Source organism: Budorcas taxicolor, chromosome 16, assembly GCF_023091745.1.
Source record: "Budorcas taxicolor isolate Tak-1 chromosome 16, Takin1.1, whole genome shotgun sequence".
NCBI lineage: Eukaryota > Metazoa > Chordata > Mammalia > Artiodactyla > Bovidae > Budorcas > Budorcas taxicolor.
In genome coordinates, this window is record NC_068925.1 from 16,517,098 (window position 1) to 16,529,683 (window position 12,586).

At 33.6% G+C, this 12,586-nt stretch overlaps 1 protein-coding gene across 1 annotated transcript in view; it reads left to right on the forward strand.

The window, feature by feature from the left end:
• BRINP3 (BMP/retinoic acid inducible neural specific 3) overlaps window positions 1-12,586 on the forward strand; it is a 458,463-nt gene that overhangs the window by 359,627 nt on the left and 86,250 nt on the right. Inside the window, exon 6 of the mRNA XM_052654055.1 lies at window positions 8,517-8,739. Coding sequence (XP_052510015.1) covers window positions 8,517-8,739 — 223 coding nt within the window. The remainder of the gene's footprint in view (window positions 1-8,516; window positions 8,740-12,586) is intronic.

Here is a 12,586-nt window from a genome sequence, read left to right on the forward strand (position 1 = left end):
ATTCTAGTCCATCAGGCAGGAGAGAAGATGCTGTTTCTTGGGGACAAAGAAAGTGAGCATTAGTGTTCTGGATTACTCTGAGTTCATCCCAGTCCTCCCCCAGTCTACCTTCCAGTTCCCAGGTTCCCACCCCTTCTAATGTTCTTTCCAACTTTACAGATCTGGCAGGAATTTAAATTCAGTCTTGGGATCAAAATTTGTTTTGAAGCCCTACAGCTGCAAGAGATAAAAGATCTCTTTTAGTCCTTTCCAGCATTCTGTGCTTTGAGGGAAAAAAAAAAAAAAAATGTAGGATTTTGAGCTCTTTAAGCAAGCCATCTCTATTTGTAGTAACCAAGTCAGTCTCAGTCTTTGAAATTTTTATGTTCCTCATTCAGTTCTATATAGGCACATAGTCCCAAATGTATCTTCAACAAGCTCTTCATTCTAGATGAACACAGGTGGTACTTCTACTGTCATTCTTCCACCCTGAATAATGCACTTATTTAAAAAGTTTTTCTCCCCAACAAATCCAGAAAGAGCCTCCTATTATCCATGGAGACTCTTCCAAACCACTTATGATAACAGTACCTCTAGTAACCCAGAATTTTTTTTTCCTTTGGATGAAGGTAAGAAAATCAGTCTCTAGATAACCCAATCTGATAAGGAATCAATTAAAGGATATTGGTTAGCATATAGAATCTTCATGAAAGCTAGAGAATCATACTTGTACTACCTGGTTGAGACAAATTAAAAAAAAAAATCTTGCATAACACTTATTTAGTGAGATCACCACTGCTGAATGCATTGAACCCTAGATCTCTATAAGGCTGCACCCCGCAGCCTTTAAGCCCTGCACTTGCCCACCTTCACGACTGAAGAAAGAACCTGGAGTCAGTTACAGAAACATTAACGGTTTAATGAATGGGTAGAGCTTACACATCTGAAGCAAGACCCTAGAGCAACACCTTACCATGTGTGGTGGATAATGGGGTAGCACAAGGCGGCCTTCTTTGCTCCAATGGGCAGGGATTGGCCAATTCCCTATCAGTTATAGGGAATTGATGTCAAGTTGGCTTATCGGTTGCCAAGAAAACCAGCAGAGGGGCATGCCCCTTACTGCCCTTTTGATAAGCATAGTTGAAGTTCTGATCTAAAACTAGAATAGTCACTAGTTGAAGTCTGGGGCAAATACATAGGAAGGTCAATCATGTGAGCATGGTGCAGGTGAAGCAGGCAGTGGTCAACCAGAGGAGAGAGCAGGAGGATAACCATCTTGAGTGGCTGATCATCCAATAGCAGCAAACACTATCATTACTGCTGCAATCCCTGTCTCCCTAGAGAATTGCTCTAGGCATCCTTTGTTATTGCTTCAACAGCATAAGATTCAGGCTCTACTACAAAGCCACAGTCATCAAAACAGTATGGTACTGGCACAAAGACAGACATATAGATCAATGGAACAAAATAGAAAGCCCAGAGATAAATCCACACACATATGGACACCTTATCTTTGACAAAGGAGGCAAGAATATACAATGGAGTAAAGACAATCTCTTTAACAAGTGGTGCTGGGAAAACTGGTCAACCACTTGTAAAAGAATGAAACTAGATCACTTTCTAACACCACACACAAAAATAAACTCAAAATGGATTAAAGATCTAAATGTAAGACCAGAAACTATAAAACTCCTAGAGGAGAACATAGGCAAAACACTCTCAGACATAAATCACAGCAGGATCCTCTATGATCCACCCCCCAGAATTCTGGAAATAAAAGCAAAAATAAACAAATGGGATCTAATTAAAATTAAAAGCTTCTGCACAACAAAGGAAAATATCAGCAAGGTGAAAAGACAGCCTTCTGAATGGGAGATAGCAAATGAAGCAACTGACAAACAACTAATCTCAAAAATATACAAGCAACTTATGCAGCTCAATTCCAGAAAAATAAATGACCCAATCAAAAAATGGGCCAAAGAACTAAATAGACACATCTCCAAAGAAGACATACGGATGGCTAACAAACACATGAAAAGATGCTCAACATCACTCATTATCAGAGAAATGCAAATCAAAACCACAATGAGGTACCACTTCACACCAGTCAGAATGGCTGCGATCCAAAAATCTGCAAGCAATAAATGCTGGAGAGGGTGTGGAGAAAAGGGAACCCTCCTACACTGTTGGTGGGAATGCAAACTAGTACAGCCACTATGGAGAACAGTGTGGAGATTCCTTAAAAAATTGCAAATAGAACTCCCTTATGACCCAGCAATCCCACTGCTGGGCATACACACCGAGGAAACCAGAATTGAAAGAGACACATGTACCCCAATGTTCATCGCAGCACTGTTTATAATAGCCAGGACATGGAAACAACCTAGATGTCCATCAGCAGATGAATGGATAAGAAAGCTGTGGTACATATACACAATGGAGTATTACTCAGCCGTTAAAAAGAATTCATTTGAATCAGTTCTGATGAGATGGACGAAACTGGAGCCGATTATACAGAGTGAAGTAAGCCAGAAAGAAAAACACCAATACAGTATACTAACACATATATACGGAATTTAGAAAGATGGCAATGACGACCCTGGATGCAAGACAGGAAAAAGACGCAGCTGTCTATAACGGACTTTTGGACTCAGAGGGAGAGGGAGAGGGTGGGATGATATGGGAGAATGGCATTCTATCATGTATACTATCATGTAAGAATTGAATCGCTAGTCTATGTCTGACGCAGGATACAGCATGCTTGGGGCTGGTGCATGGGGATGACCCACAGAGATGTTATGGGGAGGGAGGTGGGAGGGGGGTTCATGTTTGGGAACACATGTAAGAATTAAAGATTTTAAAATTAAAAAAAAAATAATAATAAAAAAAAAAAAAAAAAAAAAACAGCATAAGATTCAAACTCTGCTCGTGTTCACTTGATTCCTATATCTTAGATGATGCAGCTATATCTTGTAGCTGCAAGAGTGCTGGGAATGTGAAGACCTGGGTCTTATGAATGTGAAGACTGTTCTATAGTTATAGTTTGTCATAGAGATAAACTATAACGATAGAGATAACTGTAGTTATAATTGTAGAGGTAAGCTCTGGGTAAATTTTCAAACATTTGAAGGGGGTTCATAAACAGAGCAATTTGATGAAGGATAGATTAATTGTCTTGCTATATTAAAATATTTTAACATAAAAATATGATGTATCTTTCAGAGAAAAAGAAAATGATCAGGAAAAGCATAACATTTCTAGGCCAGCTACTAAGGAATTAGGTTCTATTTCTGATTTATGCCTGCGTGAACCCCTCATTTTATGGCCTCATAAAATTGGCTAGTTCACAAGCTATTGAACAGGCTTGCCATTTATTTTATGCAGCATTCTAGTATTTTATCAATTTCAGTATAAACTCTACACCCACGGTTAATAGAAAGATTTGAATAGACTTGCATTGATATGTGGTCACCCGAAGTCCTATCGGTGATATACTGTAGAAGTTGAGAAAATGTTAAACTGATACAAATGATTCAAGTAGTCCCTTGGAAATGTTTGGAGAAAAATAAAACTTTATAAAAGTTAAAAAAACAAGCAGTTCTAATCAGGATTATGAGGTGAGTTAAAGTTTGCCTATTCATTGTGCTCCCTCAAGGGTCAGATTTCCGTTTCAGTCATTAGTAACTTTCTGCCATTCAGGACACTACCTAAACTTTCTGTCTCAACTTTGTTCCCCATCAGCCCTTCTTCCTACTCACATTCCCATCTATTTCTCAATTTTATGTCTTACCTCTTTAAATCTTGCATATCTGTAGTGTCAAGGATTGAAGTTAAATTATTTCCTAGGCAGATATTTCTCTTTGAAAACCGGAGGAAGACAGATGAATCCATACTATCTTCTAGGAAACTGTGATTCTCAAGAAACAGCTTTATTAGAAGTGGGTCTGAGTGAGCAGTAACTTTGAAGTTCAATGGTAGAGTTTGATGCTTATTTTTCAACTTTGGAGGTAGTACTTAACATAGGTAAAAACCTGCTATAGACTAAACAAACTAATAAATAAAAACCCAGTCTTAAAAACAGACTAGATTTGACATGTGTTCATTTATAGATAAGGTACTGCATTCAGTATAAGGAATTAATATTTGTTTTATTAATTTACTGATCAGAGCAAAATTTTGTGTTAATAGAATATATTATTAACATGTATTATTTAAAAACTTCTTTGTTTACAAACAAAAACAGAAGAGACATGTATGAAGAACTAGTAGTATCTCAAAATGAGAAGTTATTTTTCTCATGAGAAATGAACAGATGAGTTCTGGTTAAAAACAAATGTTTTCATGGATTCTGCATGTATATCTGATATACATCTTTTTTTTGCTTATAACATCCTTTCATTTAAAGATGTTATGTGTCCATGTTCTTTATTTTGCTATACATTGTACAATATTTTATTATTAGAATAAGACTATTGCTATGCTTTCATAATACTTAAAATTATTATTCATACTGCATTGTCATTTCTACTGAAAAGGTACTTTGTACCAATACGGTAATTGATACAGAAAACAAAAACCAGAATGTGAGCCAGTAGGCTTTTACTTTTATATTAACAAGTCATTAAATAATAGCATTTTATATAAATGTCTGAAATATAAGATATATACCTATTGAACTGACAACTTAATAGTATTTTTTGGCTATGATTTTTACTGGCTAACAATATTTATTGAAATTTTAGTAGAATAACACATTCATATGAAATATAAAAAATCACAAAAGCACAAATTTCCTCCTTGAATCTTGCCCACACATAGTCCTACTTGCTAATGGAAGCAGCTTCTGTTTTGGATATGTTGTTGGTTTTACAACTCAAAAAATCATCTCTGAATAATAATAATAATAAAAATCTGATTGCTTTTCTACACTTTTGAGGGAGTAAATTATGTGCTCCCAAACTCTAGAAAATTTAGAGTGCTTTAGAATACTCTTGAAAATGTATTCCAAAGCTGTTCTGAGCAGAGGTTCTGAATATGTGAAATGTATAATCAATGCACTGGTCAAAGCTTTGCATGCTCATCAATGAAGACAGAAGCACAAATCAGGATCTACATACTATGGCTGGTCCTTTTACATATAAAAATGTTCCGTTCTCCACTCTTACCTATTTAATTCACCTGTGAAGCATGAGAATGAAGTCCATACACATATAAATACATATGATCAATATGCAAATGCAATAGCAAAAATAAAAGTTTTTTGCTGACATTAGAGTTACAAAACTAAAAGTCATCTGCATTCAACATACATAACTGTGCCAATAAAATTTACATGAAGGATTATTGAGGGGACTGAGTTAATATTTAAAGCACTGCAATTGAGTTCCTGCCAAAGTGAGAACTGGTGTTAACAGACAGTGAGTTCATTTCAAAGTTAACTAACTAGATATCAAGTGTTAACTAGAGTTTGTTTTAGAGGAGAGGGGAAAAACAACAGCAACAAACTTTGTTCAGCTATTTTAGAAAAGATTTCATTTTTATTGGAAGAGCAGTAGTAATCTTGAGAGTCTACGTGGTGCCTAGCTAGTCTTCTATAATTTATTGGAAGGATGTCACCTATGCTAATTCTCTTTGCCTCCATAGAATTCATTAATATCATGCATCTGCTTTTGTATTATTTTTTACTTCATGTGAATTATTTTTGTGAAGAAGACTGACTGACTTACACACAGGATATTTATTACCACTGATATTGCTGTTGTTGTTTTGTTTCTCATAGTCCTCAAAACTATGCTGAGCAAAAGTACTCATTTGATACATATCTTACAAACAGGGGTTTCCAGATTAATCTCTCTAATAACCCAGATACTGAATTAATTTCTCCTAGGATATTTTTATATGACATTAATTTTTTTTCTTTTACAAATTTATTTCCCCAAAGAAGTATGGTTAGTCATTGTTTGTACTTCCCTCATAGCTCAGTGGGTAAATTCTCAATCGGTAAATGCCTGCAATGCAGGAGACCTGGGTTCAATTCCTTGGTTGGGAAGATCCTGTGAAGAAGGAAATGGCAGTATTCTTGCCTGGAGAATCCCATGGACAGAGAGCCCTGGCGGGCAACAGTCCACGGAGTTGCAAGAGTCCGACATGACTTAGCAACAAAACCACCACATTCATTGTTTGCTACTGCTAAGTCGCTTCAGTAGTGTCCGACTCTGTGCGACCCCATAGACGGCAGCCCACTAGGCTCCTCCCATCCCTGGGATTCTCCAGGCAAGAACACTGGAGTGGGTTGCCATTTCCTTCTCCAATGCATGGAAGTAAAAAGTGAAAGTGAAGTCTCTCAGTCACGTCCGACTCTTAGCGACCCCATGGACTGCAGCCTACCAGGCTCCTCCGTCCATGGATTTTCCAGGCAAGAGTACTGGAGTGGGGTGCCATTGCCTGCCATTTTAAAAGCAAGAGCACTTTATCTTCTACATGAGTTTGGACATTATTATAGGGTTAACTGTTATCTGGTGTCCACTAATCATTGTATTTTCTCTTTGTGGTTATGTAAATCTGGAGGTTTATGTAATAATTCTAATGTATCATTCAAATTTAATTTGCATAATATATAAAAACATAAATTTTACTAACTGAAAAGATATCCAGAGGAATATTTCTGGACATTCTATAGACTTCTAAGCAGAATGAATTTCATATAAGATGCTATTTTAGCATTTTAAAATATTACATGTCATTTGTTATTTTTAAAAAATAAGATGAAAAGTTTATTCATATTCCCACACAGAGATGGAAATAGCTGTATGTTTTGTGCACAACAGGTGTCTGATAACTGTTTTGGGGACTATCAATGGTGACTCTTAATGACTTCATAATGAAGTAATTATTCAAACGTCATGTTAAAACCCTTTTTTAAAAATTACATAGTGCCAGTTTTCAGCAGGCATGTACTGTTACATCCACTTTGGTAAAATAAATAAATTAATAGATTCTTTAACTTGAATAAAGTGTACTGATTTAGAAACTTTTGTAATACTACTATAACAAGCAATGAAAATAATTAAAATATGCAATCCCATGAAACAATAAAAGCTTATCAGAAATGTTCAAGTGAAAGATGACAATGAAATGAAATGAATGATTAGTTTGCAAAGTAGTGGCATCTGCTCTGTGAATAATCCAGGGAATGCTTTCCAATTTCCATGCCCCAACTCTTTTATTCAAAGGAGAGAATTTGTCAAAGGAGACATATGGGACCAAACAAAATGTAGAGGACTGTGAAATTGGAATTTTAAAATGCATCTCTTTATTTATACTCTGCTTACTTAAAAAAATGATTTGAAGCATATCAAATGGATATATCCTCAAAACTCTTTCATGATGAATTTTACTATAAAAAGTCTTGGTTTTCCTTTTGTTTCCTTGTTCTTCCAGATACATTTAACATCCAAAACATGCCAGAACTCTGTATTTATTTGCTCTAGAAAAAATATCAACCAAATATTCATGAATATAATTTTCTGTTAATTGTCTAGAAGTTGCCTTTTCCATCACTGATGAAATAGTTTGGATTTGATTATTGAAATAGCCCTGGTTTGTAAAATATATATAAATTAATTGCCTTAAATATATATATGTATATTAATGTAGTTTATCTTTTCCCATGTGAATGGCATATTTTTTTAAATATTAGTGATAATTTGGGGGTTTTGAAACACTCCAATAGAGACAGTCTCTACCAAGGAATCAGTATGAACATACCTTGTCCAAATTCAAGTAAACATTAACACCTGTAACTAGTTATTTGAAAATAACTATTTTTGAATTGGATATTTACAACTAACTAAATCTCCATTTAAAACAATTTATTTGCAACTTCATAAAAATTTAAAGTAAAATGATATTTTTATAGTCAAAAATTTTCTATCTCATTTACAAATAAGGAAATCAAGGCACAAACAGACTGAGGTTTAATGCATACTGTGTAAATTTTTGGGGGTAGAATAGTGATGAAAATAGGGTTTGTATCACTTGCCAGATAATATTTCTTCAACCACTGCAAACATTTAGTAATGAAAATCCATGTATTCTCCTATACTGATTTAAGGATAATTTCTGAAAATATTTATTTAATAAACAATACTTGAAACTGATGATTAATGCTGTTGCCAGAAATAAAAGCTAGATTAATGACTATTAACTTTGTGAAAAAAAATTCAGCACCATCAAATTCACTTATCATCAAAAGGAGAACATGGAAAAATTAAGTTCAAGTTAAACTTTTACCCCAAATATTTGCTTTAGAACAATTATTTGAATTACCTTTTTCTATGAATGTTCTTGTTCTATCTTATGAGGAACAAAAGAGAAAATAATCCTAAATCATAAAAAATTACCTTCTTGCTATTAATTTGCCTCACAGAGAATAATAGATTGCATTTGTTTCAGCATTAACATACTAAATATACTTTGGAGAAGAGGAAAACTGATTATTTTATTATTCAAGTGTTGAATTTTGGCATTTTTTTCAGATGAATTCAAGTTCTTTATGAAAAGGCTACCCATGAATTATTTCCTCAACACATCTACCATAATGCATTTGTGGACAATGGATTCTAATTTTCAGCGCCGCTATGAACAACTGGAGAACAGCATGAAGCAACTTTTCCTAAAGTCACAGAAAATTGTACACAAGCTCTTTAGCCTTAGCAAGAGGTGTCATAAACAACCCCTCATCAGCCTGCCAAGACAAAGGTAAGACAAGTGCAGTAATGTAGACAACTGAGGACAGCTCACTGAGTTTCTGAATGTATGTGTGGTAATATACATAATACAGTGTTATTCGTATATTTAGAGATGATTTGAAAACATATCGTCTTGTCTCAAAATGATTAATTGCTGTTATTTTCCAAAGTAATGCTATAATGGGAACACATAGACTAACTTTTTATTTAATTTTTTTATCATTAGAATCAAGATATTATTCTAACTTGTTGTACAGGGTAATCATCTGATAATTGTGTGACAGGGAACATAATAACACAAAAACCTAGTTACATTGTAAGCATAGGAAGTAAGCAGGAATAAAAAGTGATATTTCTCAAGATGTAACTTTTAAATAAAAGCACCTAAATTTTATTTATTTGACATGTTCTTAAAACCATAAATCTCATTCTACATGAATGTATGAAAATTGCTGTGGAAGTTTCAAACAATTTATGTGAATGATGACAGACTCTTCGAATATTTGGGTCTGAACCGACTCAGGGAAGCCTGGGTTTTAGGTTTGGTAGTTTAACATATATTGATCAGTCAGGGCAGTAAAAAAGTTGCATTTACTTAGTATGAGCAGGTTGAAAATGAATAGAAGGAAAAGCTAAGGAAAATTTTAGGAAAAAAATTCATTATAAAAATGTATTTGTATCAGTATCACCAATATAAAATACTTGAACTTTGACTCAATGATTAAATTATTAAGAAATCTACATTACAAATTTCTTTCACTGAAAAAAAAGTTTAGACATTTTAAAATTCAGTTTCAAAATAAATCATTGGCATTCTTTACAATCATTGGGCTTTAGCATATTCAACATGTATGCAATTTAAGTTGAGAACATTTTCATTGGACCCATTTTCCACCCCATACTTCCATGCCCATAACTCCCCATATTCCCATGCCCATCCCTCGGCTATTTGTCGCTCCAAATTTGTCTAATCTACTAATTGTCTCCATAGATTTGATTATTCTGGACATTTTGTACAGTATGTGGGCTTTTGTGACTGACTTCTTTCATGTAGCATAGTGCTTTCTGGTTTACCCATTTGTGGCATGTACCAGTAGTATATCACATTTTATTCTACCTATCAATTAATCATTTGATGGACTTGGGGTTTTTGCCATTTTTTGTCAAATATAAATGTTGCTGCTGTGAACATTCATGTGTGCTTTATTTTTTTTAATCTGGACATATGTTTGAATTTTCTTGGATATGTTGTTGTTGTTCAGTCACTAAGTTGTGTCCAGTTATTTGCAACCCCATGGACTGTACCATGCCACTCGTCTGTCCTCTCCTATCTCCCAGAGTTTGCTCAAATTTATGTCCATTGAGTCAGTGATGCTATCTAACCATCTCATCCTCTGCCACCCCCTTCTCCTTTTGCCTTCAATCTTTCCCAGCATCTTTCCAAGGGTCTTTCCCAGTGAGTCAGCTTTTTGTACCAGGTTGCCAAAATTTGGAGCTTCAGCTTCAGTATCAGTCCTTCCAAATGGTTGGTTAGGGTTGCTTTCCTTTAGCATTGACATAATGGGCTAATCAGAAGATAATCCTATATTTAACATTTTGAGGATCTGGCAAACTGTTTTCCAAAATGGCTCTACTGTTTTATATTTCCACCTACTATGAGTGACAGCTCCAATTACTCCACATCATTACCAACACTTTTTATTATCTGCCATTTGATTGTAGTCATTCTAGCAGTTGTGAAGTGGTATCCTTTTGTGGTTTTAATTTACATTTCCCCATCATGACCAATGATGCTAAACATCTTTGCATGTGTTTATAGTCCATTTTCTACCTTCTATGGGGAAATATCTATTTGAATTTTCTTCCCTCTTAGTCTTTTTTTTTTAAATTTGCATTATTGACTTGTATGAGTAATTTATATATTTGTATGCCCCGTTCCTTTAGAAACTGTTTGATATAAAAATATCTCCTTCCAGTATCTGGGATGTCTTTTCATTTTTTTGTCCATCTCTTTTCCTGATCTATCTGTCTGTCTGGTCAGTTTGTCAATTTTCTTTCTTTTCAAACACTAACTTTTAGTTTCCTTTATATTCTCTATTATTTTTCTGTTTTTATTTGATTTTCCACTGTGATTGCTATTATTTCTTTTTTTCTATTTGCTTCATGTGAATGCTCTAATTTTCTTTTTCTAGCTTCATAGAGAGAAAACATGGGTTATTGACTTCATAGCTTTCACTTTTTTAATATAAGCATTCACTGCTGTAAATTGCTCTCTAAGCACTATGATTAAGATTTGTTCTTTTATAGTTCCTGTAAGTTTTCTTATTTATTTCATGCATAAGATATTTTTTTATATATCTGTCTGCAAGCTTCAAGTAAATATTCCCTAACAGAGAATTACAGCTTGAAAAGGACACTTATTTAACTGCAATGAACCTTATGCTCCCTGTGTGAGCTAGAGTTTGTAAACCACTGAAATAGATAATCTTATCCTCAAACATAAGAGGAAATATGAGAGAATGAGATGGAAGCAATTGATGAGTTTGCTTATAAACTTGTTGACTTTAAGTGTTTTTTTAATCAAGCACAACTGGAGATTATATATATATATATATATATATATATATGAAGCTCAGGGGAGATTAGACTTAAGATGGCAAACATCAGTGCACATGAAATCATAAGATCTGAATGTAATATCATAGGAAATATGTTTAAGGGATAAGTGGAAAATGAACCTAAAAGGAAACAAATAGTGGAGTAAAGTATGTCAAAAGAGACACATTAATTTCTAGTAAAAATAAATAAAAATTAAACATTCATAAGTGTCATTACAGCACAATATTTCTAAGAAAAATACGCAAGAATTCAAGTTAGGTGTATGGAGAATAAATAAATAGGCAGTATAATAGAAAGATGCATTATTTGAAACAAATTCAAAAAGCGATAGAACTAAATATTTGTTGTCCAAAACTTCTAAACTAAATAAATCAAAGATATTTCAGGCTTTTTCTTGACTTGCATTTTTTCAATTTAGCTTAATTTCTATGTTTTCTATTGTCATCCCACACGATTTAAAAAAATATAGACTACTTGCTAGATTTTTACTGAATTTGTATTTTTTTTCTTCATCATCATATTTCTTTTACCAGGAATGTGAGATTTTTCTTTTCTTTTATTTTTCCCATCTTAGTAGATTTTCATGTACTAAAATTACATTAGGGAAACTATATATATATATATATATATATATATATATATATATATGTATATATATATATGTATATATATATATATATATGTACTAGAGTTTGTTAGCAGAATTCAGTGGAAAAGAGATTGGAAATTTGTGGCGTGTATTTTCAGAAATTTTTGAAAAAGAAAGTGAATAAGTAATATCAAAGATTCACTTCTAGCAGCTATTTTTGTTTTTAGCCCTCCTTTATGGAATTTTTTTCAGTTTTCCTCTTGAACTTGTCCAACTCTCAGAACTAGCTTCCAATATCTGATATTCTAAAATCTAGAAAAATAAGCATAAACAAAGAAAAATGAGACCTGCAAAATATATCTCACTAACATTATTTCTTTTTTTTGGCATTTTAATATATTTTTTTTAATTTATTTATTTTAATTGGAGGTTAATTACTTTACAATATTGTATTGGTTTTGCCATACATCATTTCTTAATTCTTCCTGAATAATGGTGGGGCAGTTGATTCTTTTTTTTTTCTCCATAATATAGCATGTAATTCTTTCTTTCTGGTAAAGTGTGGCCCTCTTTCTAGGTGGCAGCTCTGCATTGTTACTACTATCCCTCTCATGAATTCCCATGACATCAAAATGCTTTTTCTCACTGA